Source organism: Rhopalosiphum maidis, chromosome 2, assembly GCF_003676215.2.
Source record: "Rhopalosiphum maidis isolate BTI-1 chromosome 2, ASM367621v3, whole genome shotgun sequence".
NCBI classification, from domain to species: Eukaryota; Metazoa; Arthropoda; class Insecta; order Hemiptera; family Aphididae; genus Rhopalosiphum; species Rhopalosiphum maidis.
This window is the reverse complement of record NC_040878.1, coordinates 36548458-36575003: the sequence shown is the minus strand read 5'-3', so window position 1 is coordinate 36575003 and position 26546 is coordinate 36548458. Positions and strand designations below refer to the sequence as shown.

At 30.1% G+C, this 26546-nt stretch overlaps 3 protein-coding genes across 3 annotated transcripts; 1 reads left to right on the top strand and 2 right to left on the bottom strand.

Annotated features, from left to right (window-relative positions):
• Positions 1 to 10703: 10703 nt before the first annotated feature.
• LOC113552451 (charged multivesicular body protein 1a-like) lies at positions 10704 to 11066 on the bottom strand. Its single transcript, XM_026955330.1, has one exon. It carries the CDS (start codon positions 11064 to 11066, stop codon positions 10704 to 10706), a length of 363 nt encoding a protein of 120 aa, XP_026811131.1.
• A 1464-nt stretch (positions 11067 to 12530) lies between these two features.
• LOC113552450 (charged multivesicular body protein 1b-like) lies at positions 12531 to 12827 on the bottom strand. Its single transcript, XM_026955329.1, has one exon. The coding sequence runs from the start codon at positions 12825 to 12827 to the stop codon at positions 12531 to 12533; it is 297 nt and encodes a 98-aa protein (XP_026811130.1).
• Positions 12828 to 18363: 5536 nt separating this feature from the next.
• On the top strand, positions 18364 to 26493 carry LOC113550869 (muscle M-line assembly protein unc-89-like). The gene is made up of 10 exons (XM_026952804.1): positions 18364 to 18811; positions 19009 to 19125; positions 21027 to 21289; positions 22235 to 22457; positions 22641 to 22791; positions 23205 to 23341; positions 23441 to 23568; positions 23631 to 23803; positions 23895 to 24283; positions 24351 to 26493. Exons 1-10 carry the CDS (start codon positions 18700 to 18702, stop codon positions 26213 to 26215), a joined length of 3558 nt encoding a protein of 1185 aa, XP_026808605.1. The 5' UTR covers positions 18364 to 18699; the 3' UTR covers positions 26216 to 26493.
• Positions 26494 to 26546: the final 53 nt, after the last annotated feature.

Here is a 26546-nt window from a genome sequence, read left to right as displayed (position 1 = left end):
AATAATCACGCAATATCAGATTAAAATATGAATTATTTTTAAATATTATTATTAAAAATGTGTGTTATATTCTCGATGTAATGGGATATGAGGCTACTTATGTACACACGTGGGCCTGTGGCATTTTCCCCGTCGTGCTACCTTATTGTTACGCCACTATTAATTAAAGGTGTATAATAGTACCATCATATTGCAGATTAATTGTCAGACTCCACGCGTTATAGGATTTTTTTGGCCATCATAACGTTTTACCCGATCTTTGTCACCGAAATTTGAATGTTTCATAATGCCATATAGATTTAATACACTGCAGCAGTATAGCTGGCAGGTATCTATTATTTTTACTCCATGAAAAAATAGGCGTGTAAATAATTGCATAATGTGCCTGTTAGCCTTTGGGTATGATGTATACTTTTATACTGAGCATCATACACCAATTTATTGCAAATAGATTTAAATTGATTAATTTTTTATTATTGAAAACTTAACTAAATATATGTATAATCGATAACATTTATCTCATAGTCGAGATTCCTGTAAGAATCGTATAAACAATACATTGTGTACCTATACTTAAATATTAAAATATGTAGGGATATAATTTATATTAACATATATAAAACTCCCAACTTACGAATTCTAAACGAATTTTTTTTATTGAATTCAATTCTTATTTAATGTTTTTAGAAAAAAATAATATAAGGGTGATAACTGTTATAAGACGTAGTTTTATTCATGTATTATATTATTCTGTATTTCTCTATTGTCAATATTATTTCTGCTTCGGAACTGCTGAAGTATTATGTCTCCATTTTTAAGTTATGTATTCTTGGCTTGATTCAAAACCTTAATGTTGTATAATACAATTCCAAATTTTTATGTGATATTTTATATTCATGTAGTATTGATAGTGGTCGAGCGTAAATAGTAGGTAGGTACTAAAATATGTAAGTTATTGTGTATACGTAGAACTCCAAAATGTAAAATATACTCAGAACCATACAAATAATTTAAAAATAGGTACATTTAAATTGTATCCAAAATTATGCTTATATATGTATTTTTAGGTTACTTATAAATATAAGTTGAAGATAGAAATTTATAAATTCATAGATTTAATGCTCTCGGTATGATTTAGTATATATTATTATATTATATAAACCATATGGCATTTACGATGCATACTTTCAATGGTATATGTGCCTTCAGTCAATTAGTCAAATGTTATTATAAATTATGTTTTAATAATACTACCCTGATATTTATTTAACTCATTGGCTATGTTGTCGAAATAAAATATACAAACATATGTATACATATCTATATCTCTACATACATATTTTAAATGTAACACTGTCACGCTGATGTCATATATATTTGATTAATGATTAGAAGGGTTTTATGTTTTGTTTTTTAATGATTTTAAATTAATATACAAGCTCTATCATCACAATCTTATATAGAATTAGGGCGTTAAAAGAAGAAACACTTCTAAACATTTTATTAGTGGATTGATTTATTTACAAAACGTATTTTATAATAATGGGTATAATATAATACAAAGTTACGGTGGATTAGGCACATATATAAGTTATATCAGTATAAAACATGAATATTAATCGAAAAATATTATATTATATCCATAAACATAATCAAATATATTATAACTAAAAAATATTGTTTATTGAAAGTGTTGTTGAAAATCTTATTTTTGTACTTATATATGTTATATATACTATATAGTGTATGGCTATGTAGAGTGTTCAATAAGTTTGAAAACGTTCATTAGACTAATTGGAACTAATAAACGATGATATGATATAATTAATGATGAGGTTGTTAAATATTTCACATTATAAATATGCACCAGTGTTATCTGTTCTTGCTTCATGCGTAGGTATAGAGTTTCCAAAATTTTATTGAACACCTGGTAATAATATAAATACACATAAGCCTCGGGCAACTGCAGAAAATTACATTGTAAATTATATAATAGGTAAATATAAACGCGTTTAATTCAGTTGTTTATTATTTCTGTAATGTGTACTTTATTGGATTTAACTAATATGCTATACCTAACTATACCTACATTTATAATGATTATAACATTATTAAAATTACCTAGGTCATTTACAAATTGATAGGTAAATAGGTATTTTTTAATGAGGTTTTTGTTCAACGAAAATATAAATTTAACTTTGTTTATACTTCTATATAATTTATTAACAATAAAATGTATCCAGTTGTTTAGAGTTGATGAGTTTTATAATATTTTAAATACCTTAAAAATACCTTAATCAATAGAGGAGGAAGCTTTTAAAATAAAAACCATCACACAGAAGTGTTCAATTTTTTTCTCACAATTACGTTATAAATACAAATGTTAATATATTATATTGTTATAATAGTGCATAGCAAAGATATTACATTAACATGAATTACAAATTAATAAAAAGTTATATTTTTATACATATATTATTATGTACAAAAAACGAATATAAATGTACATAGGCCCTACAACGTTTACTACGTATAATAGGTATTGTTATTTTTTACCTCGCGGCTTAGCGCTTGTATTGCACAATGCACATTATTTGGATTAATCAGTATAATATAATAATAATAATAATAATAATATAACCGTGTGTAGCACAGAAAACGTATTATTAACAATAAACAATTAGAAATCATTATATTTATATATGTGTACAATACGACGACTGATAAGCTATATAATGGTACTTTTTTTATACACTCGTAAAATGATATTTGTCAACTTTTATTTAATATAAAATAGGTGTAGCCGGTATAGGTACGTTTTTTCGTGCATCTTTTAAGCACAGACGTATAATATACATTATTCTTTAAACTGCAATGATTCTTATGAACATTGCATGAAATACTATTATTTAATATTATGATAAAATCCCGGTGTCCTTCACCAAATAGATAATTCGTCGTCATTGACTAAATGATTGAAGTTCATTATTATTCAATTTTAGATTTTATTTTTTTTCCTACATAGTATTATTACTATTATTTAATATAATACAATTTATTATAAGGTACGGATATAAAGAAACTATTTTAAAAAATATATTAGCACCTAACAGTTTACCAGTTGAATTAAATCAAAACAAAATATTCACCTATTTTTGGTGTCATAAACGTGTAGATAATTTCGTAAACAAATTCCATTTTGAACCTAAACGAAAAATGTTCGAAGGAGCTTATTGGTCCTAGAACCAATTACGGGTTTTTGCTGTACACGCGTATATAGTTTACGCGTACATTACTGTTGACTGTTGTATAGGTAGTCTTTTTAGAATGTACTTTTCGGATTTAGACAAACAGCACTATATTCGAACTACTGCTGCAGCACTAAATATAGAAAACGATCGAATTACTTATAACTTATAAGTTGTCGTATATATCAAATATATATATACATACATATTATTATTATTATTATTATTATTATTACTGAAAAGGTATATTAGCTTGTTCCGAGGTGCCAAAAAAACTCGGCGCGAGTCTGTACGGTAAATATTATATATAATAATAGATAACGGAAGTCGTTCGCGGCGACGGATTAACATCTTCCGGTCCCTGCCGATGAAGCGCGCGGGCTCCCGTCATCGCGGTCCTTTGTCGGCGTTTTAAGCTAATCGCGTGGATTACGACGAACGTGACGTTTACCACTGCGGCATAACGCCTTTGACAAAAACAAAGATCAACCGCGCACTGCGACCGTATACGATACACATAATAATTATTATATAATATATTATATCGGTCGGGATAACCGCCACGCGAAACCGCGGTCGCATGTGTTTCGGCACATATTGTAATACATTAAGTACATTGCATTGACATAATTATGGCGTTGACTGCATCATTTCAGCGATTATCCTGTCGCAATGATATATTATTATTGTATCCACTATGTACTATAGCACAGTGTCGATATACACACATTTACATAATATATATTATATACAATTATTTTTTCCAACAACCCTATTACAACTACGAGAATGAGTGTTTTTTTTATTATTATTATTTACTCAACTATATAATTATGCCCATCCGGGCTATTTTACATATAATGATACAAATACAATGTTAACTTAATATTATACACTTAATAAAATACAAACCACAAAATATTTATAAGATCAAATTATTAGGTATAGACGGTGTAGTGTAGCTATATTAAAATTTAGGTCATTCGATATAACGATAGATTGCTGTCATAAAAAATTGAGTTGGAAGAAACACATAAATAAGGGCAAAAATCTAATTACTAATCTGTATTAAATATAATATGGTAAGAACTAATAAGGAGTAATACGAATATCAAACTTTAGTGATTGACTGGAAAATACTGTGTTATGTGCGGTTTCCTGATAATTTGCATAAATTGTATAACATTTCATTGCATTCAAAATTTGAATAATAATCATTGACGAATCGCAATCTGTATATTATCATTCATGATAACATAATAGTATATTAATATTTATATTTATACATGACGTTTAAGCACAAACCAAACCTCTACTCAAATATGCAATGAAAACCTTTCTTGGAATACAACTGCGTGATGGTATCATTGATTAATATGCATTTTAAAATTAATATTATTTAATTAACGATGGTACGATATACTTAATATTATTATAATGTATAACCACCATTTTGTCCTTCGCAGTACTTATATGTATATTGAAATGTATTAGAATACGTTTTCGTAATTAATTATTGTACTTATTAGTTATATTATGCGTAGTATGTCATAGTATATTATTAAGTATGTTTTGTGTACTTATACAATAATACCTAGGGAATAAAAAATGCAATTAATAATTACGTTATGCCCGCTTTGCGTCGCTACACAGTCCACCTCTGTTGTATATAATTATTATGTAAATAAAAAGTATACGACATATTAACGTTTGATTTAAAATGACTAAATCAATGAGCTCTAGGAAAAATGTAATAGAATTACGTAAATTTCGTAATTTTTATCACCGACTGAATGATTAAAATAAAAGGCGTGATATTTCATTTAGTAATAAATATTCAATATTAAATTTGTAGAAAATAATAACTTGTACGCGAATACGCAAAGCAAGTATTTGAATAATTAAATAATTACATATTTACTGGTAGGTGCTATTAAATAAATAATATGTACACTAAGGTCGATAAAACGATTGTTCATATAGAGGTATTCATTTCACCACACATAAATGTTTACTATTTAGCACATTTTATAAGTGCTCTAAAATGGGTATAAATTATAATAATATTTTGTTTTCTATTCTGTGTAGAATGGTGGAAATAAATTGTATTGTACGTACCTATATAAAAGCATACAATAAGATGATTATTATTGTACATATTGATGCTAAGAAATTAATTGATATTTATTTTATAGATTTGATCGATTTACGATAAAACGTATAAAAATACTACATGGAAGTCATTACCATAAGCCTGGAAGTGGCTGGAAGTAGAGAGTAGTGGGTACCGCACCCATTACATTTTAATGTACAATAAGTTTACAGTTGTAATTTTATTTTGCATAAGTAAAAAACAAAATAAAAAATAAAACTTTTAAATATAATGTTGATTTTTGAATAAATTATATTTTATAATCACAAAAACAAATTTCGTGTTGCTTTTTCTGTCGATAATCTAAAATGGTTTATTTTTGTTGTTTATGAATTAATTTGTTTTTCGCCAATGATTATAAATACTATTTAGTACTATATTATTTATAATCAACGTTTTTATGTACCGCGCCGTGAACTAAAACCAACGTATGTATGCCCATTGAATTGCCTAATCAGTGTTTTATGTGGAGTAAAGATATTATAAGATTTATATAGAGAAAAATAACCGTAATCCAAAAGCGTCAAATTGTTAAATGATTTCTACCGCACTAAGTAAAAAAAAAAAAAAAAAATCGTATATAATATTTTTATATTTACAGTGAGAACAATCATTTACTCAAAGGCTGTCTTTTTGGCCGTTGATCGTTAATATTCATTGTTGGCATTGATCGATACGTCTAATTTGGGATCGGTGTCGACACGCCGCATATCGAAGAATTTTTTTTCAGCTTGGTGCTTGTTCTATATGATCGTTTCCTTACAGCGTGTAAATAGTTCGATAAAATAATATGAAATCGATTTAAAACATACGATTCCTAATATCAAGGTCATAAAAACCAATAGATCTTTATAGGTATCATCTTAGAAATAAATCTTTCGTCCTCTAATAAACACTTCTATTACATTTTAATAAATAATTGGCAAATCATTATTATTTTTTTTAATTTTAAAATGGATTTGTAATCTGTTCAGAAATGTTGGGGTTTTTTTAAATTTCTTTGATCCTCAATCTTCTATTGCCTACTATATTCTAATACTTACTCAGTACTATTAATATCATGCTATTACGAATTAATAACCGATGCTAGTATGTCTTATATCAATCCACATAAAACAAATATTAAGTATTATCTACTCCAATCAACGTATATCTGACGTATATTGCTTATTGAATACCGATCACTTTGTAAATTATAATTCTTGTTCCATTGAAATCATTGAATTATTCAATATTAAACATTTTTTTTCTAATTTGATATTTGTTTTGATTGTAGGTATTATGATTTTACGTGCAGTTATTATACCAATTATGTTATTTGTTTTTATACTTTAATTTTTTTGTTTACAATTTTAATATTTCTTGTAATTGGAATTGTACCCTAAATAAATACATTTTCATTTGTTAATCGTCGAACTGTGTTTTAATATTATGCAAAGATAAACTATTAATTAATTTTAAGAAAATGATACAGTTTCGATATTCGTGTTGTATAGAAAAATTACAATAATGACCGGTTATAATTTTTATATTGCATAAAAATATGATGTATGTACAATATAAATGATGTAAAGAGATAAAAATAGTATACATTATTATTTTCTCAATTCGCACTCGTGAGGTAATTTTTAATCTAGGACCAAACAATTTTTTATTTATAAAATAGATCGTAAAATAAGACATTCGAAATGTTTGATGGCAATTAAATTATAATAATACGATAAAACTATCCATAGCGGATTTAAAAGATAGTAAAAACATACTATTACAAACCTATATAGGATTAAGTGTTATACGTATAAAACGTATTCAAAACAAAGTTGTTTATTGATCGAAAAAGATAATTTGCCCGCAGTCATTACTTCCGGGTCCTTCCGGGTCAGGTCACGCGCTACACTGCAATCGGCAAAGACGCTCCACAGTAAAATGATGATATAATATTCTTCACCGGGCAGCTTTGCACTTCACGATTCGGATGACCCTGTACGGTGCACGACGTGCGATTGCGGTGTGTTCGCGAAGCATCGGCCTGTGTACAACAATGTATAATGATTGTATTATAATAGGTATACCCATCGCAAAAAACGACGATACGAGTGCAGCTGATACACGCGAACAGAACGTAAAAATAATATAATGTTTTTATATTGTATATTATTATTATTATTATTATATATAAATATAATAATACGTTTTAATATCGATGTGTCGTGTTCGGCGGCAGTGCGGTGGCGTATTGAATTATTTAATAGGACCAATCAAATTAATACGGTCGGTTAAAAAAACATCGAGGGTCCGGGGCTTATACTCTGCGAACCGCACTGAGCGCGGCGGAAGGGTTGGCCGGGGGGGGGGATGGCAGCTATAGGGTGCAGAGGGATGATATGGGGCGAACCGGGGTGCCCATTATTCGGAACGGTTGCAAACGTTGCGGCTTGACGGCTTTATGCGCTGCGGTTGTTTGTTCAGCGCGGCCGTCTTGTTTATCTTGCACCGCGCGCCGCACGCACCGCCCCGCCGTCAACGTCACAGCCACCACGACCCGCGTCCCAAAAAGCCGTATATAATATACTCGCACGCCCGGAACGTACATTTATATATATACGTGTATAATAATATCATATGCGCGCACACCTATATACACCGCAGTCTTGTTTTCACACAAACGCGCGCGCGCCCGCCCGTGTCTTCGTCGATACGAAATAATAATAATAATGTATTACCCATCCGCCTTTGCCACTCGCGAGACGTATAGAGAGTCGTCGTCGTAGTATACACATCGCGATGATATATCTATTTAAAAAGACAATATAATAAACTTGCGTGTACACGAGACTGCAGTCGAGACGCGAAGAAGCATTATAGATAGCGTGTATTATATACACACACAGGTATAATATCATACACATAGGAAGTATTACAAGTGACGGATATGTATTATTAGTATAGTACCGTGTGTGTTTAACGAGAAAAGACAATGATATAATACACACTAATGACCAATAGTATATTGACACTGGCGATCCGCATACGGCCAACGTACCTTTTTTATCTGGCCCGTGCTACGTTTTCCAATTGCTTTATGACTTTTTATCGTTTATCGCTACTTTTTTTTTTAAATAAATAAATATGGAAGAATAAATGTTAGTTGCAAATTTTTAAAGAATATATTGACCTTTGGTCCGCAAGATTTTAAAGTTCTAAAAATTGGTTCTAATAGTGACTTTGCAGAGTTGCCCATTCCTCCTATATTATACCACTATAACACATATATTATTATATTTATGCATTGTTATAATATCGTGTTGTTGTATTAAAATAACAACGCACGCGTCTATAATGTATATATAATATGAACCACGTGTAAGTATATACACAGCAATGTACGTTAGTGAGCCTGTCAGTGCCGCAGACGTCCTCCCGCGCAAAAGATAATACTATGCGTATAATATGCATAACATGATATTTTATATTTTGTATAGGTACCCACTACCCAGAGTGTATAAGGTATAACTACAGAAAGAACTGCATAATATTATTAATAATTAAATGATAAACAACAAACTATATTATAACGTAATAATTGACTTGGTCAAAATTTTTTAAATATTATGTTTATATAATGATTAAGTTTTGTAGATAATTAATGCGTTATCGTCGCTCGGCATTATTTCTGATTGCATTGTTCCGGCACTATAACATTCCCGAGACAAATTAAAATTGTGCCAAACGTCACACACATCGTCTCGATTCATTACTATACTCGTACGTTAGAATTAACCTCCGTCCCTCAAAGACCTTTCATCAAACAAATATTTGCAGATTCGCGAGGGGAGAAGATAAACATGTTTATTTTTTGTGTTAAGCATATCGCCTATAATTTTTTGTTTTCCCATCGATAAGAATCATTAGTAAATTATTTGTAATAACACATTTTATACTCAATAAAAAAAAAAAAATTTTCAATATAATAATTTATAATTTTTTAAATACTTATCAATTCCATATCATATAATATATGAATGAGATAAATAAACGTATAGGTGTAAACAGTATTATAATAATGGTTACATATACACATATACGGACAGGATGATAATTGATTTGTTTATCTAATAAAACTAACCTATATAATAAATAACTAAGGAATAATAATAGTAAACACAATTTAATGCATATAAACAAAACAACATAAACAATAATAAAATAAGGTCTAAAAACAGTACCCCGTGTATTAAATATTATAGGTAGTAAACAAAAAAACTAAACATTCCAGTCTACCAGACCCCCCGTCACAGACCGGCATCAGTGTTGTTATTAAAATGGTACGAACTTTTCATAAGGGCGTATAATATAGTGGGGCTCATGAGATTGGTCACCTCCCTCCTATCAGATTGTTTTTCGCTTTTTATTAAATATATTGCCACGATATGTGATCAATAGTTTGGAATTATACATCATAATGGTCCTCAAATATAATATTAGAACCTATGTATGTCGTCATGTCAGATACACGTATGTGTTGTGTGTCATAGTCAACAGTCATATATTTTATTTTATTGTTAGTCCTATATGGCTTATAATCATATTTACTATAACAGCATAACACCATTCATCTGTCTTCTACAGAAGACTTCATCTGTATATTAACTTATATAGAAAAAAAAATATAATCCGATAATCAAATTATTATACGGATTATAAACATTTTATTGTATTTTTGGAATACAATAATTGTTATAGTTGTAAATTGTTGCCTGTATATGTATATTTATTATATAATTTAACATTAAAATTAGTGTAATTTCATTTTTCATATGGGTACCTCCCAACACCCTTAATTGAGTTGGCCGATAATCCCATTACTTCACGGATCCATTAAGTGATATCTGATTAACTCCATTGGCGGGTTTGTCTATGAGTTGTAAGTTTGTAATATCAAAACATTTGGACGAACCGTTACTTTTTTGAATCTATGTTTACCTCAAAATTTACCAGTTATAAGTACCATATTATAAATATAATATCATAAACAACGGTGCTGGCGACGCGCAGTATGTCTATGATCGTCGGTTATAAATAATAATTTGATGGAACATAATGTCATTATATAATAATATATGATATATATGTCTTATCCGGATTTAATAAAAATTTGTTGTGGTTGATTTGACATGTAAAATATACGAGTACCTGTAACTAAATAAAGAGCGAGAAAAATGTTTATCGCGTATAAATTTTGATTTAACAAGTATCATAATAATGTATTATGTTGCCAAGTAGTTAAAAAAAAAAAACGCTATTCATCCGTAGACGTTTCTGAGTTTCGCCAGTTGTTCGTCAAGTCCCAGGATCGGGTCTTGCGGCGGCGGTGACGATGGCGATGATATATTTTGCTGCAACGACGAGCACTCCGCCAAGGCTGCGGGCATTACACTCCTGACGTCTAGCCCGGCTCGGTCGACGATCCGCGCCATGAGCGAATCGACTTGTTCGGCGTTCACCACCGCAGCAGTAACGCCGCCGAGCGCTTCAGTGGCACATGTTTGCCGCGCCCCCAAGTGCTCGGTCATCCGTTCGAACCTGTCCATGGTGGCCAACATTGATGGTAAATGCATGTCATGCGGGCTACATGTCGCGGCCATCGACGAGACGACTGACCGCATAGCCGATGTAACCTGTGGCAGGTACAAACGCAGTGATCCATTAAAATAAGACACACTTTTAATTCCATAAGATACCAATAAAATTTTTGAATTTATTTTTTATAATTTTAAATCGTAACATCAGTTATTGGAAAAAAAAAATTATATTTTTTATCACACAATTTTTAAGTTTTCTACTCTTCTTAATGACAACATACATTTTTAATTTAATTTTCAGAAGCAAAATATTGTTGACTATTTTGATTTCTAAAAATTAAATTTCGGACAATTATAATTATTTAAATTATATAGTCGAGCGGACTATATATATATATATGATGTCTCACGAGGATTTACCCATAAATACCGATATACCTACCGATATCACCTAAAATATTAAATAATGGAGATATTATAATTTTTTTTTTATTTTATGAGATTCATCACAAGGATTACAAATATTTCATATTTTAATTTATTTAATATTTCGGGAAAAATTTTTAAATAATCATTTTTTATTTAATTATTTAAAAAAAATCAAAGATAACAATTTTTAGAGTATTTTTTTGAAAATTTTGACGTCTCAACATTTTATTTTCATGAATCTTACAAATTTTTAATATTTTTTTCTAGTTTCGAGAAAAATTGTAAATTATTGAATATCATAGAAATGCTGTTGTTATAAAATATGTGATCTATGGACTCATGATAGTATAATAAAACAATAACTACAAAAAACTAAAAAAAACTAAAAAAAATAACTAAAAAAAATATTAAAAATCACGATGCTAATCAAAATAAAACGTTGAATTGAGATATCGCAGTGGATGAATTCTCGCATGACATGTCATGCAAGGGTGCACCCTTTAAAGTAGATTAAAATTTTGTGAGGTACAACTTGTCAAAAATTCGATTTCCAAAAATATTTAGCTTTGAAATAAGAAATTAAAAACGCATGTTATCTAAATATATAGGACCAAATAATATTAATACAGATAAAAAAAAAAATTAGGTAGGCACTGGTGAATATTGAATACTATTTTCTTTTTAAACGGCTTGTGAAGTGATAACTTTAAATTAATAAAACAAATTTTAAATTATTATTTAAACTATATAGGTAGATGCGACTTATTGAGGTCAAATTCCCAAATATTTTCAACTTTAATTCAAAAAAACCTATAATAAATATGATTTATGTACCAACGAAATATAAAAGAAACTATGTATAATGTATATAGGATATAGGAATGTTAATCTCATAATTTCTAGTTTACTTGTAGAGTTTTTTATAATGCATTAATCGATTAATCGTATATAATATGATTGTCCAAAATTACATTTTTGGCAAAATGCACTTCATCTTTTTAAAATATTTTAGTGTTGAAAAAAAAATACCGGTGCCAAATTTATAAAAGAATATCTGCAACAGCCAACAAACGGACATATGTAATACATTTGCAGTTAAGCTCATTCATTCTCCCTCCCTCATCCTCCCTCAAAAATTGTAAATGTCCATACTGCGTTTTGCACGGTGGCTGCTTCCAGGATGTTCAGCGCTCCTTGTAAACGGGCCCCGAGGTTTAACAAATTCAAACTCTGGTTATGGTTTCGCACCGCGTTTTCTGCATGCACCCTCCCGATTTCGAGTTCACCGTGCATTACACGCTTTAAACACATCTGAATTTCTCTGGCCTCTTGTTTTTTCAATTTCTTGGAATTTCTCGTTATTTGTTTGGCAGCTAATTTCAAGTCAAATATTTTTTTGTTTAAGTTAAGTGTCATTATAATAGTTTTGATATTGTCAATATTATGTGTATCTGTTAAAAATATGTTTTCGGTTGATTAAATACAATCCATAGATAATAGTACCTACGTGATAATCAGCATAATAAAATAAACAATTAAATTTAGCCAATTGCTATAAACCTTCATATTATAATAATATTTATATAACATGAAAATATAAAATAGTAAATATTATGATACCGCCCTGTTCTTGTATAGAAAATATAATATAAATACAATTTATGACTTATAAACAAATTAATATTCGTGACATTGTCACCGTAAAATAATAATATAATATACTAAATAAAAACTGAAATTTAATAATAATTATGTTATATAAAAACAAATTTAAAAAAATAATAATTACGAAAATTGTATAATAACATTATAATAGGAAATGTCTTAAGTTGTGTAATAAAATTCGGCATGATGTTTTGTATTGACAATTCGTGACAGTATGATGTGAATTTAATGATCTAATAATCATTTATATAAAAACATAAATAACAAGTTCTTATTCAACTAAAAAGACTAAAAATACCTATAAGGAATATTCGTTTTTGATACGATTAAAAACGAAAAAAAACAACCGTAAAATAAAAAAAAATCATTGGAAAGTAATACCTACTCGTCACTATAGAGAGGGAAAGATTATTGTAATTTGTAAGATATACTGCTGCCGTGACTCAAAATGTCCTTAAAAAATGACAAATATTTGTTTTAAATTAATAAAAATATCTTTTTTTTTTCAAATTGTGTTCTATTTTACTATAAAATTTAAATTTATTAAAGCTTACAACTTACTCAAAATATGACATAAAAAGGACAAAAAATGTCCTTAAAAATTAAATTCAATTTTTTTCGTAATTTCGAAAATATTACAAAAAAAATAATAAAATTTAGGTATAATAATATTCGATACAACACAACAACGACGACTGTAATCAGTTAAATAAAATCGGATAAGTAAGTCTGTTTGAAATTACCACAGAAGTTACCAGTTTTAAGTAAGTTATCGGCATAATGGTCGACAAGAAACGATAAGATGTAAACTAATGTGAAATCAGTAAAAATGACTAAAAATGTGGGAAAATGACTTAAAAAGTAATAAACACAAAAAATTCAAAATAAAAATTAATTGTTCAGATTGTGACATGCTAATGAAACATATTTGTGGCCAGGAGAGCATCGTATAAAAAGTTCAAAAAAAAAAAAAAAAATGCATCAACTTTCGAGCCTTAATTATTACCATCTCAGTGAACGTCTGCCTATAATAATCATCGCGCGCAATAAGAAAATTCTCGTATCATTTTATACGATAAACTTTCTCGGATTCGGAAGAAAACGTAATCGCCACCCTTTCATTGTCAGAAAAACTAAGTAGCGGGTAGGAAAACGCGCGGACGACGTGACTGAAAAGTCATAATATATAGATTAAAACTCTCCACCGTCGCGGCGTTAAAACAAATACGAACGAAACCTGCTGCAGTGTCCGCACTCCGAAATTGCCAAACACCATTGTTATTACATACCACAACCGCATACCATATTATTACATTCTCATCGCCGACGTGGTAGACTTTGTCGTCGCGTAGCCGACAGGGTGTTTTCGGTAAACGCATAAGGTATACGTCGGTTACAATGTTATTGCTGCAGGCGCAGAATATAGTTTTAATAGCCGTGTACAGCGATACGCCACGTGACGTGGCTATATTTGCGATGATCCTTAAAATATAATAATACGTCTATTATCTGGGTCCGTGATAGTAGTGTGGTTGACGCGCACGCACCTCTACCCGGCGGATGACGTACATTATAAATAGATTATTTTTGGTTTCGGGACTTCTGCAGCGCGGCGGCGGTGTTTCGTCCGGAACGCCATGTTTAATTGTTTCGTTGTTCCGTTGTCGCGACGGAAAACAATAATATAATTTATTAACCAATGGAATCTGCCGAGCGAAACAATACGCGATCCGACTGTGGTCTTATATTTTATTGTACGCGTCGTCTGGGCGGAAATGGGTTTTGCGCGGCCGATTCGCCAGAAATCGAGCTCCGTGGCCCCGAGCGTATCTAATGGGGATACCGTGTTTTAAAGATAACAAAATAAACTCGATGGAAGTTTACCATATAAAGTCGTTTGTCACGTATAATTATTTATTTTATCGATTTATACTCTTTCTCGTCTATATCATATATATTATGTATTGTACATCCAGTGCCGAACTATTTTTATTGCTATATACAAAGAGCACGCACATTGCACATAGACGTGGCTCAGAAAACTTAAAATATTATATTGTGTGAACACGTAATTAATAGAATTTCTGTATCCTTCTCCATCCAAACTCGATAATTTCGAAAGAAAGATTAGCATGCACCACGCGATGCGTATTACGATAACTATGGGTTTTTATCAAATAAATTAGAAAAATTTTTCCATAAAAGAACATGGTAATCATTATTGTTTCTATAATTCCTATTTTTTTATTTTTTTTTAAATTTTTTTGTTTTTTTTTGTTTTTGTAATATGATTTTATAACGGTTTATCTATTTATGTAATTAATTTAGTTATTCATTGGGTTGTTTATTTATTTTTTATCTACGGAATGCATGCCATGTATACAACATTTCACTTTTATATTTATTAGATCTCTACAATTTTTATTATTATTTAAGAGGGAATATCTAAACCAAAAATAAATAATAATGATACAATGGTAGAAGGAACACAAGTTCAGTACTTCTCCTAAAATCTAAATAATAATATTATGAACTCGGTTAGAACCTAATAATTTGAAAATATAGAGAATGTGTTTCGTATACTTCAGTACCTACTTCACATACAACGTGTTTGATTGGTATACAAGTAGTAATAAGTGTATAGTGTGTACCTATATCTATAATCTATATATAGGTACATAATATGATTTTTTTGTTATTGCTATGTATCATTGATATTATTATAAACATTTCGATTTTCGAGTGTTTTAATCTTTGACACTGACTTGCACATCTGCTGTTTCGTGAATTGATAATAATATTTTAGGCGAGTATACATAATTATATAATACTAAATTAATAGCTAGATAGATTATTACGTATGTGCCATATTATTTAGAAATGACAGTTAAGCACTTCGATGTATTTGAAAAAGGTCAATCCTATAGTAAACTATAGCTTATTGGTTTCAAATATACGTTTTATATTTTTAAGACAGTATCGTCGCCATCACGAGCGTTGTTTGTGTTAATTTGTGCGTGGGCATATTATTCTGGCAAGGAAATACATACGTTTTTACAATGTCCTTTATTTTTGTATCAATGCTCAATAATGTACTCGTATGTTTGCATTAGTTAAGTAAATACAAATGTTTGATGTAAATAGCGAATAACGGTAGACATAGCATAGACTACACAGTCTATTCAATACTTTTAAAACCATTTAAAGTATTAATTTTTATAATATTAACGAGTTATAATCAAGTAAAAAAGATTATATATTATCTTAACTTTTTAACTTAATTAGTAACTTATGGGTATCCAATAATATGACTACTAACTTTACTTTTTTTATTAAAATTATATTACCTCAATAAATTTTCGCTTTAGTTAATTTATTTTGTTTTGAATTGTATTTTATTTTATTGCATAATAATGAAAAATATTTTAGAGTTTTTGTTGGGTGTGAATTTGTTGTTGTTATTAATGACGAAACACTTAATGAAGTACTGCCTATAAAAAATATTGTTTGAAAACACTACATAGTTTTCAGTCAATAAAGAATAAAGTGGGCTGGTGCTATAAAAAAAAATTTCAAATAAAGCTAATAAAAAGTTTAAAAATTAAGTATTGACTTTTAACTTAACTAAGAAACTGTTTTTTATTAGTGCATTATAATAAATTTAACTTGGTAAAAAATCATTTACTTGCTCACCTTTGCATATTATATTACTACATTAAATTTTATACATACGAGCTTAGGTAGTAGGTATAATTTACTAATCGCGTGTTAATCACAGTCGTTTTGTCTAAACTATCTGTCTTCTGGATGAAATCCGAATTCCGAGCTATTTTCTAACAATAACCATAAAAACGTTTGAGAGAGATTAATGGTGTGAGTAAGTTTGGCTTTGTTCCCCTAACGTAAGTTCCTGTGCATAAAAATTAAAAAACCTGGGCAAGATTCTAATAGTGGATTCATATTATACCATAGCAATAACTAATAAATAATAAAAATTAGGTCTGAGATTTTGATACAATGTACCTACTTTTTAATTGGTTTTTAATTAAAATGTAACTTTTTAAACAATTAAAATATAATAATACAATCAGAAAACATAAGCTATGAACACATATACTTAAGTATAATTTAAAATAAAGTAGAAAATAGTAATACATTTTATATTATTATCATATTTAAATAATATAAAAACTATTGTATAATAAATGACAATTTTATATTATATATTTTATTGAAAATATTGTAATATGTCTGTATATTGATTTATATGACTTATCTTTGATTACTGAGACCACCGTTTATTTTTGGTGATCAATTTTTATCAAACTGATCGTTGTAATAGCTACTATTGTTTGTACATGCATTGCATATAATATGTATTAGGCACATCAGTGTATACTGTACATACATTCTCCAGATTCCTGTTAATAAAGTTAATTAACAAGTTTTTTATTATTATTATTTCCAATTAGAATTCAAAAGAAAAATAGGCTATGAATTATTTTTAACACATAATGAATACAAAATTGATTTTTTTTTATTATTGTTTTTACTTTTAAACCTAAAATAAATACATTTTATCTAGTTTGTATGTTATTTAAATCGTTTTTTAATTTTTTTTTAAGTCATTAAATTCTAATCCTAATAATAATATTATGAAAAGAATTATCATTGTAGTGTTGTGGAAATTAAATTACAAATACTATGTGTTTGAGACTACGAGAACCTGTCTTAATAAGAATAGCAAAATATTTAAGTACCTATATGGCTATATGCATCACACGAACAAGGGTGTAAAGTAAGTTAACTTGTACCTACTACCTGCAGGTACACGCATAATATAGAGTATAACTAGTATAAGCGTTTTTTAATACGTGATGCCTATTTACCGTCATCAAGTTTTACTAGCGATTCAAACACGTTCGTCGAATCATGTAAAAACAATTTAAATGCATTCCTCTCATAGCTCATCTCTTTTAAAATCGTGGCAACTTTCCATGCCTCTTCGGTCATCACTATCGTCACTGTGACGTCTACGTCTGCGGCGCCCTCTCCGCCGCATCATGGTGTATTACAACAATAATAAACATATTAATATAGTAGTACTGTAATAATCGTATAATAAAAATAATGTAATACCAATAATGATGATAATAAATAATCACGATAAAAATAGTGATAATAATAATAATAATGATGATAATAATAAATAAGGTATATAAAAAACGGCGCCTGTACCGCTGCGTTGGTCGAATGTGAAAAACGTACAGTGCGCAGCAGGTCCACGGGCACCGGCTAGACCCGACAGCAGCTGTGTGTGCGTTCTATTTTCGTTGATATTCGTATGTCAGACTTCCGAGCCGTCGCACGCCTTTCTCGCGATCGCCCAAACGACGATTATATATACACAGTACAATATTATATACAAGAACAACATACCGTATACCGCAAACCACGTACAATATTCTTCGACCACCGTCGTAAATTCGTTAATTTCGTCGTATTATTGTAATATTGCTTTATTCTATTGTACTGCGCACGTCCGTCTCACGTATCCGTCCCCGCGTGTGTCCGGTGAGACCGGGCCGCTGGGCCAGCGGAACACTTTGGATGGCAGTGCACCATGGGCAATTCGTCTTCGTCGAACAGCAAACTGCACAAGTTACACTACAATGGTGCGGCTAGTTCGCGAGACCATCTGTCGTCGTCATCGTCGTTCGATAGATTCACTTCCGGTATACTTTTCACCTACGTAAAATTTATCCTACGCATATAATTAATGGCCTTGTTATATTCCAGTTTAACATATTTTAACGTACGCTCACGATTTCACGCTTTAATGCGTGTTCGGATCTCCCATAAACACAAAATATGTGATTACAATAGACGATATTCTCGTTTTTCCGTACACACGTTACACATTTTGTTGCAGGTCCGCCATCTGCGCCGGGAAAACCGTACCTGGTGGTCGCGGATCCAGCAGACGAACCGGACGTGATAACAGTCAAGTGGAAACCACCGGCTCGCGACAGTGGTTCGAAAATCACAGGTAAAATTACCCAACACGATATCGTTCTAATATAACTCGACAAGTACCTGAGGTACATATGTTCATACTTAATTTTGTCTCGAACATCGCGACGATCGTTTCGGTCAATTTAGTGTAACCTCAATTCGACATTCTTCATCGCTACCGTACATCGTTAAACCACCATAGTTCGAATCTATATTTTTTCTATACAATATCCAACTGATTGGAACAAAAATAATAATGTTTCGTTTACAAGTTTTTTTTGCTTGTAATTAAATTGTTATGCTTACAAGGAATCAAAGAAGTGTAATTCTATTCTATAATTGTCTATACATTTTAATATTTTTTGAACTACATCTATATTGCATTTTCTTGAGTTTCATTTAAAAAATGTTATTATTACTTTTTAATAAGACTACGTTTTACAGTACCTATGATTTATGAAAAGAACATGATAACAAAATAAATAGTAAGTTCATTCACATGAAATTTATGTTCTCCGGTGCCAAATAGTAGCACAAAACGTATTATGTGTAACGTTTTACTGGAATTTCTATTAATAATAACTTAGTGTTATAGTTGTTATATGCGTGCCATTAACCCTTGCAGAAATCGTTACCATAGATTTATTAATAATAAAGCCGTATTAAAATATATACCTAATAATTTATGATTTATTTATATATATATTTAATAATCGTTTTTTAATTTTTTTTAATAAATAATATAGTATAATAAAGTGCAAAACCAAGACAGTTAAACAATAAAGTAGGTATTTGGTTTATAAATTATATTATGAATCAATTAAATCATAATATTATATTTTCGGTTTGATTATATAAAATAGCATCTATTGATAGATAAATCAAATTGTTTTTAAATACGTATTCGATTTTGTGATATTAGTTTATAAGTAAATTATTACTACATATATTTTATTAGTATAATTATGTATATATATAAAATGTATATTGTAAACAGGTGACGATTGATTAAATAAACAAATATTAAGCTTATAATATATCAAACAATAAATTATCTTTGTAATAATTGATAAATAGATAATATGGTTAAATATTTTTAAAAATAATATTAAATTATTTTTAATTTTTAATTATGTTAATTAGGTATGTAAACAGTTTGAAAATTTACTGAAAAATTATTCTCACGATTAATATTTTAAAAACTATGTAATGTACAGTTTAGCTATTGTAACCAAATACAATATACTATAAATGTTTTGTTAATTTTTATTACGAGTTAATGTTTTTATAAATATCATACAAGTCCTATTACATATACTTGAAAGTCATAGTTTTGGCCATGGATCGTATTTTATTTTTCTGAGAATTATTACTTAAATATATAAATAATATACAAATAAATACTAAAATATTTTGTATAAAAATATAAAATCGTCATAAGTATCTAATGACTCATTACTTTATAACTGTTTTATAATTGTCTATTGGTTGTGCGCTATTTATTTAGAAACACTCTCATAATACAGTAAGTTATAGACTTATAGTGTTACATTTCTGTTGTATGTACTTACTACTTAGTTAAAGATTAACTATATCAGTACTGTTATACCATTAGTAGTGTTTTCTCAAAATTTTTTGATCTATTATGGTTATAAAAATATGCAAATACTCAGGGATGGGTTTGAAATAGCCTGTAACATTCAAGTTGAACCGTTATTGTATTACATATATTAGTATGTATATCGAAAAATCTGAATTTTTGTTCATTGGTAGATAAAAAATTTGCTAAGTGTATAATCAAGATATAGTATTATATTATTATGCTAGTTGTGCTTCCAGTAAGGACATTTCCGATGTAATTCATTAAGATACATATTTTATGATCATATTGATTGTATATATTATAGATAGGATTATGACTATTATTGTTTTTAGGATATATTGTCGAGCATCGTCGGACCATTTCACCTCATTGGGTCAAAGCTACGCCGGGAAAAGTTCAACATAACCATCTGACGTTAAGCGGCCTCGAACCGGGATGGCGTTATCAGTTCAGAGTAAAAGCCATCAACGCATCGGGACAATCGCCACCGAGCGTCGTTTCAGATCCGGTCACGATGACCGTTCACAGGACGGCAGTCGTGGCACCGGTTTTCGTTTGTGGAATAGAAGATCGCGTAGCGTTAGAAAACGATCAGGTCTGTGAACTTCATATTATGTTCATTTAACCAAAATACTGCCTATCCTAAAGAACTGCTAATATAATTAACTATGAACCTAATGATTATCGTTAAATTGTAATTATCGTATAAAAAAAAAAAAAAAATGAGAATATTAATATCAAATATTCAACAAAACTTACAAAAAAAAGTTAGTTTATTACATGAATTAATTAAATTTATCAGTTCTTATATTAGTTATATTGTTATATCTAGTATAAAATTGTATGAAATAATATTTTCGGAAACTCCTTTAAAGTAAACACAGTTTACTGAAAATTTCCAAACATTTGTATTTTACATATCTAGTAAATTGTACACGAATGGGTAATTTAATAAGATAGGCATAATAATATAACACACCTAATAATTGCTTCTACTGTGTTATACATTTATACAAACAAATTAAATTCAACAATATAAATTATCTTATCTTAGTTATTTATTTATACAAGTATAACCTAATTTTCAATTTTATCAATATCAAATTATTTCATGAATGGCTTCATATATGATTTATTAAATATCTAATATATACCAGTGGCATAAAAAAAATTCTTAGAGCATATGCAGTTAACAAAATTGTTTACACATAGTCCTCTTTTTGATATGTAAAAAATATTATTGCTGCCCTTGATAACATATTTTCTGTTTACATAAGTGATAAGTAGACCACAAAAATTAATTATTTGAATATTTAAATCAAGCTTAACATCAATTTATTATACCCCCCTCTCTCAAGAGTATATAAAATTGCATTACTTGGTAACCTGTCTAGGCGCTTTTAAAAATAAGAGCAGTTTATATAAATTTAATATATTTTATAATTATATAAATTAATCAATAATTATAATTAATTCGCGAGTATGTTAATGTAAATAATAATATTTATACTCAACATATACTAATGGAGTACGTATTAAGGTAAAATTTGAAGTGGAGTTTGAAGGCACGCCGACACCGAAAATCAGTTGGTACAAAGACGGATTTGAACTGTTCAGCAACAGACGGCAAAGGGTAAATACTGATAATGGCATGAGTACGTTATACATCCATCAGGCCGAGTACTCAGATGAAGGAGAAATAAAATGTTCCGCTACAAACAGAGCTGGCCACGCAATCACTAAGGCTAGGTTGAGACTCGAAGGTATATATCAATTACAGTCCACCATAACTGATCATAATAGTACAAGACGTTTGGTCTTATAAAATATAAACAATAGTTGGACGACTAATAAATAAATAAATGAATAATAATTATAAATTATCGCAATAAAAACTTAGGATAATTATAATTTATAATATACTAAATAATAAAAAATTTTTTTAGCACCACCTATGGTTCGTTTACCGCAAGACTATGAAGATGGTTTACTCTTAGAACAAAATGAACCAATGAGATTAAAGGTATCAGTTTCCGGTCGCCCGTTACCACAAGTTACTTGGCTTCATGATGGTGAAGAAATACGGGGCGGGGATAGGTAAACAATTTTAAGCTGTTTAAATTAATATTTTGGAACTTAGATAGATTAGTTTGATGATACAATTAAACAAATTCTTGCCGTTCATAAATTAATAATAATAATATGTAATTTAAATTAATTTTATATTATAAATTAAAAATAATTGTACAGCATATTATATTATATTATATTTTATTTTTGATATCAAATTTGATAATTTTACGGCTTATTAAAATTTAATGGGGCGAGGAATGACTAAAAATACCTTGAGTTAATTATCTACCATGTTTTTATTTTAATATGAATTTTAGCAATTCATACAACTTACAACTCGTATTATTGTTGACAATTAAAAAAAAAAAATTCTTATAATGATTTACATATTATATAACTAAATCATGTAATCACAATAAATATTTCTGAAATTCTAGGTTTGAAGTAATTCATACAGATAAATATGCTGCATTAAAATTAGCATGTGTTAAGAGATCAGATAGAGGATGCTATCAAATCCAAGCAGTAAACCCGTTGGGTGAACATATGGCTTCATTTTTGGTTACTGTAACGGGTATGTAAAATTTATATTGAATAAAATGATAAACATATAATAATTAATAATATTAAACTAATAATTGTAATTTTAAGTTAAATACAATTTTATTTTTAGATAGACCTTCACAGCCAGGTAAAGTGCATGTATCCAAAACGTCAGGTAAATCTGTAACACTCTCCTGGAAGCCACCAGAAGATGATGGAGGCTGTAAAATTGGAAATTATATAATTGAGTATAATAGAGTAATATGATGATAGGCTTGTTCGGTTAATCATATTTTAATACTTAACTCTGTGGTTTGCAGGTTGGATGGGATATGTGGTTAAAAGCATCGACCAGTAGACAACTAACTGCAGACCTCGATGATTTACTTGAGGGTTCGGAGTACAGATTTCGGGTAAAAGCAGAAAATCCTTACGGTATGAGTTTACCTAGTGAAGTTTCTGAACCAATATTCTTACCAGATATCAAACGAGGGTAAATTATAATTTTAAATGTTATAAGCATAATATAATGTATTTACTAGTTAGTAGGAATATTTGTTTATATTCATGTGTTATGTATGCAGTATATACAAGCCAGTGGTAACAGCGCCTCTCCTATTCGAAGACGAAGAAAAGCTAATAAAAATTCAAGAAACAGAAATGTTAGAGTACTTTGGTCGAAAATCGAAATCTCCCGAACCGTTGTCTAAAGCGAGAAAACTAAGCGTAGATGAGGTTTCGCCTCCTGTACCAAAGAGACGGAAAAAAAAGTCAAAGACTGATTTAAATAGCTCAGAGGTGGATATTTATAAATCTTTTAGTTTTTTAGACGTATCCACTGAGACTTGTCAACAACCAATTGAACAAAAGGACCATTGGGGTTTACCTCCTGGGTTGAAGACAAATAGTGGTAGGATAAGCCAAGAAGATTTAACGAACTCTCAAATAACATCAATGAATTGTAAAACAAAAAGTATGCGTGTTACATAATATATTAATAATATTATGATATTGTACCCATTAAAATTATTTTTTTTTAGAAAATTCAAGAGACTCACTTTTACTATTGAATTTCGAACGAGGATCAGCTCCGCCCATTTCATTATCATCTCCAGAATTGGGTGCAGAGTCTGAAGGTTTTGAAGAACAGATAAGGAATTCTTACAGTTCTAGTGAACTTCTCTACGAAAGAAACTTAAATAGATTCAATGGTTATTCAAACGATGAAAATTTGTCATCTGAAGCTCAAAAAATTGCAATTTATGCGATGGATAGGAAAAACAGTTTAAGGCGGTCACCTATCACTAGAAGATCAAATGATGATTCCGAAGAAAAATCAATTTTTAGCGATTCAGATTCAGTTCATAGTGTCATCGATATTTCTAAAAGAAAAAATGCAAGTAGTTTTATGTCATTAGCGAATAGTATAGAAGAAGAAGTTGTGGAAGGCGTTAAAGAAACAATCGACGATGACGAAACGGAACAGTCTACTTCATTTTCTGGTGTAGAGTCTGAAACGTCAATAGAATCAGATGATGATTATAATATGTCAGACAGGTCGGAAGAAAAGTTTACCAACTTTGGAAGTGGAAAACGAGCATTAGAACAAAATACATCGAGTGCTTTCTTTTCAACAGTATATTATGACGATGATTACATGTCAGATCAAAAACTATCGGATAGGGAACAATCAAAGTCACCGGCCAAATGTTTAGAAAAGGCCGACGAAGGGCCATCAACTTCAGCCACCAAAAGTTCTGAAAATTCCGATCGAAGATCATCAACAATACAGCCCGCAGAAGAGACGTCGGAACAGTCTGACTCAATGTCCCAAGACTCATTAAACTATTCTAACGGATCGATTGATAGCAGTGAATACTCTCGATCGGATGAGCACAAATCGGACACGGCTGAGATATCTACGGTAGAGATGCCAGTGGATGGGACTTATCGACCAAGAGACGGTATCCCCAAGTATGTAATGTTGCCAAATCCGTTCTACAAGGAAAATAGTGCAGCGTCTGAGAGTACAGACCTGGTGAAATTCAAATTATCGTCAGATCCGATCGGTATCATACCACCCGAAATACCGGAACGGGAAACTGGCATTGCTAGTGGTGTCAGACAAACGCTTCCAGTCATCACCGTCACGGAGATGAGCGATCGTAGCCCCAAGTCTGTGCTGAAGAAGATTTTTGTACCACCATTTTTTAGCAAACAATCGAACGGGCCTGACCGTGACAAGTACGATGACCAAATGTCTCGGAAAAAGTCTCCTTTGCGAGATTCAAAAAATGTTCAGACAGTTAATAACGGGGAAGACGCGATTGAGACTCCTGTTGTCACTGCCGATACAGGCACTAATGTCAATGCTGACTCTTGCACTGATACTGATGCCACCGCTGCCACTGAAATTATCGCGGTTAGGCATTACGGCGACATTGTAGAACAATACAGTGGAGTGAGTAGAAGACCTGTAGCCAAAACTTATTTAGACTTTGAGCAGTTGAAAATGGCCGCTGCCACCGAAAATTGTGACGAACCAGTCGTTACATTTGAAGCTGGACTGCGGGACAATTTCGAAGATGACGACGACATGGACGAAGACTATGCAAATGATGAATACTTTGACGAGAGCGGTGATTGTTCATTGACTACATTGTCCGGACAACCAGAAGTCATTGAAGATCCGGCAGCGTCTGGAGAATGGCTGTCAGCCGTTGTGCTGCATCAGCCGAACTTGCCCGAGCCTTATGTGGTACCGTATTTGAAGATATTCGGCAACCTGTCGTTGGCCGTGTTCGGCTATTGGTTATACATGTGCAAGGACGAGAAGCTGTCCGTACCGGTTTTCGGGTTTCTGTTGTTCCGATTCTTCAAGACACAAATCTGGGACAGGATTTGATTTTATGTTGATTTTTGTATATATATATATAAATATATAATATATATTGAATTTTCGTTGTCCACGATATGCACGCGGCTCGGATAAGTGCTAAATGGGAAAAGACAGGGTTCCATAATATGCTATATGTCCATAATGTTTAATATTTAAACATGTTTATTCTCAATATTTATATTATTTTATTGTTAATTATTATTTTTTTTTTACATTTAATGAGAATTATAACAGTAATACGTATTGTTAATGTTAGGAAATTGTTATATTTTATACTGAAAGTTATAAAATATTATGAACCAAATAAAAAGTAATATTTTATAATCTTGGCGTACGA

What these genes read in the sequence shown, in the direction of transcription:
- LOC113552450 (XM_026955329.1), bottom strand. Translation starts at nt 12,827, where the DNA reads ATGACACTTAACTTAAACAAAAAAATATTTGACTTGAAATTAGCTGCC.
- LOC113552451 (XM_026955330.1), bottom strand. Translation starts at nt 11,066, where the DNA reads ATGCGGTCAGTCGTCTCGTCGATGGCCGCGACATGTAGCCCGCATGAC.
- LOC113550869 (XM_026952804.1), top strand. Translation starts at nt 18,700, where the DNA reads ATGGGCAATTCGTCTTCGTCGAACAGCAAACTGCACAAGTTACACTAC. An exon ending in TAGCGTTAGAAAACGATCAG is followed by an intron (nt 21,290 to 22,234) that starts GTCTGTGAACTT and finishes GTACGTATTAAG; the next exon opens with GTAAAATTTGAAGTGGAGTT. An exon ending in ATATAATTGAGTATAATAGA is followed by an intron (nt 23,569 to 23,630) that starts GTAATATGATGA and finishes TGTGGTTTGCAG; the next exon opens with GTTGGATGGGATATGTGGTT.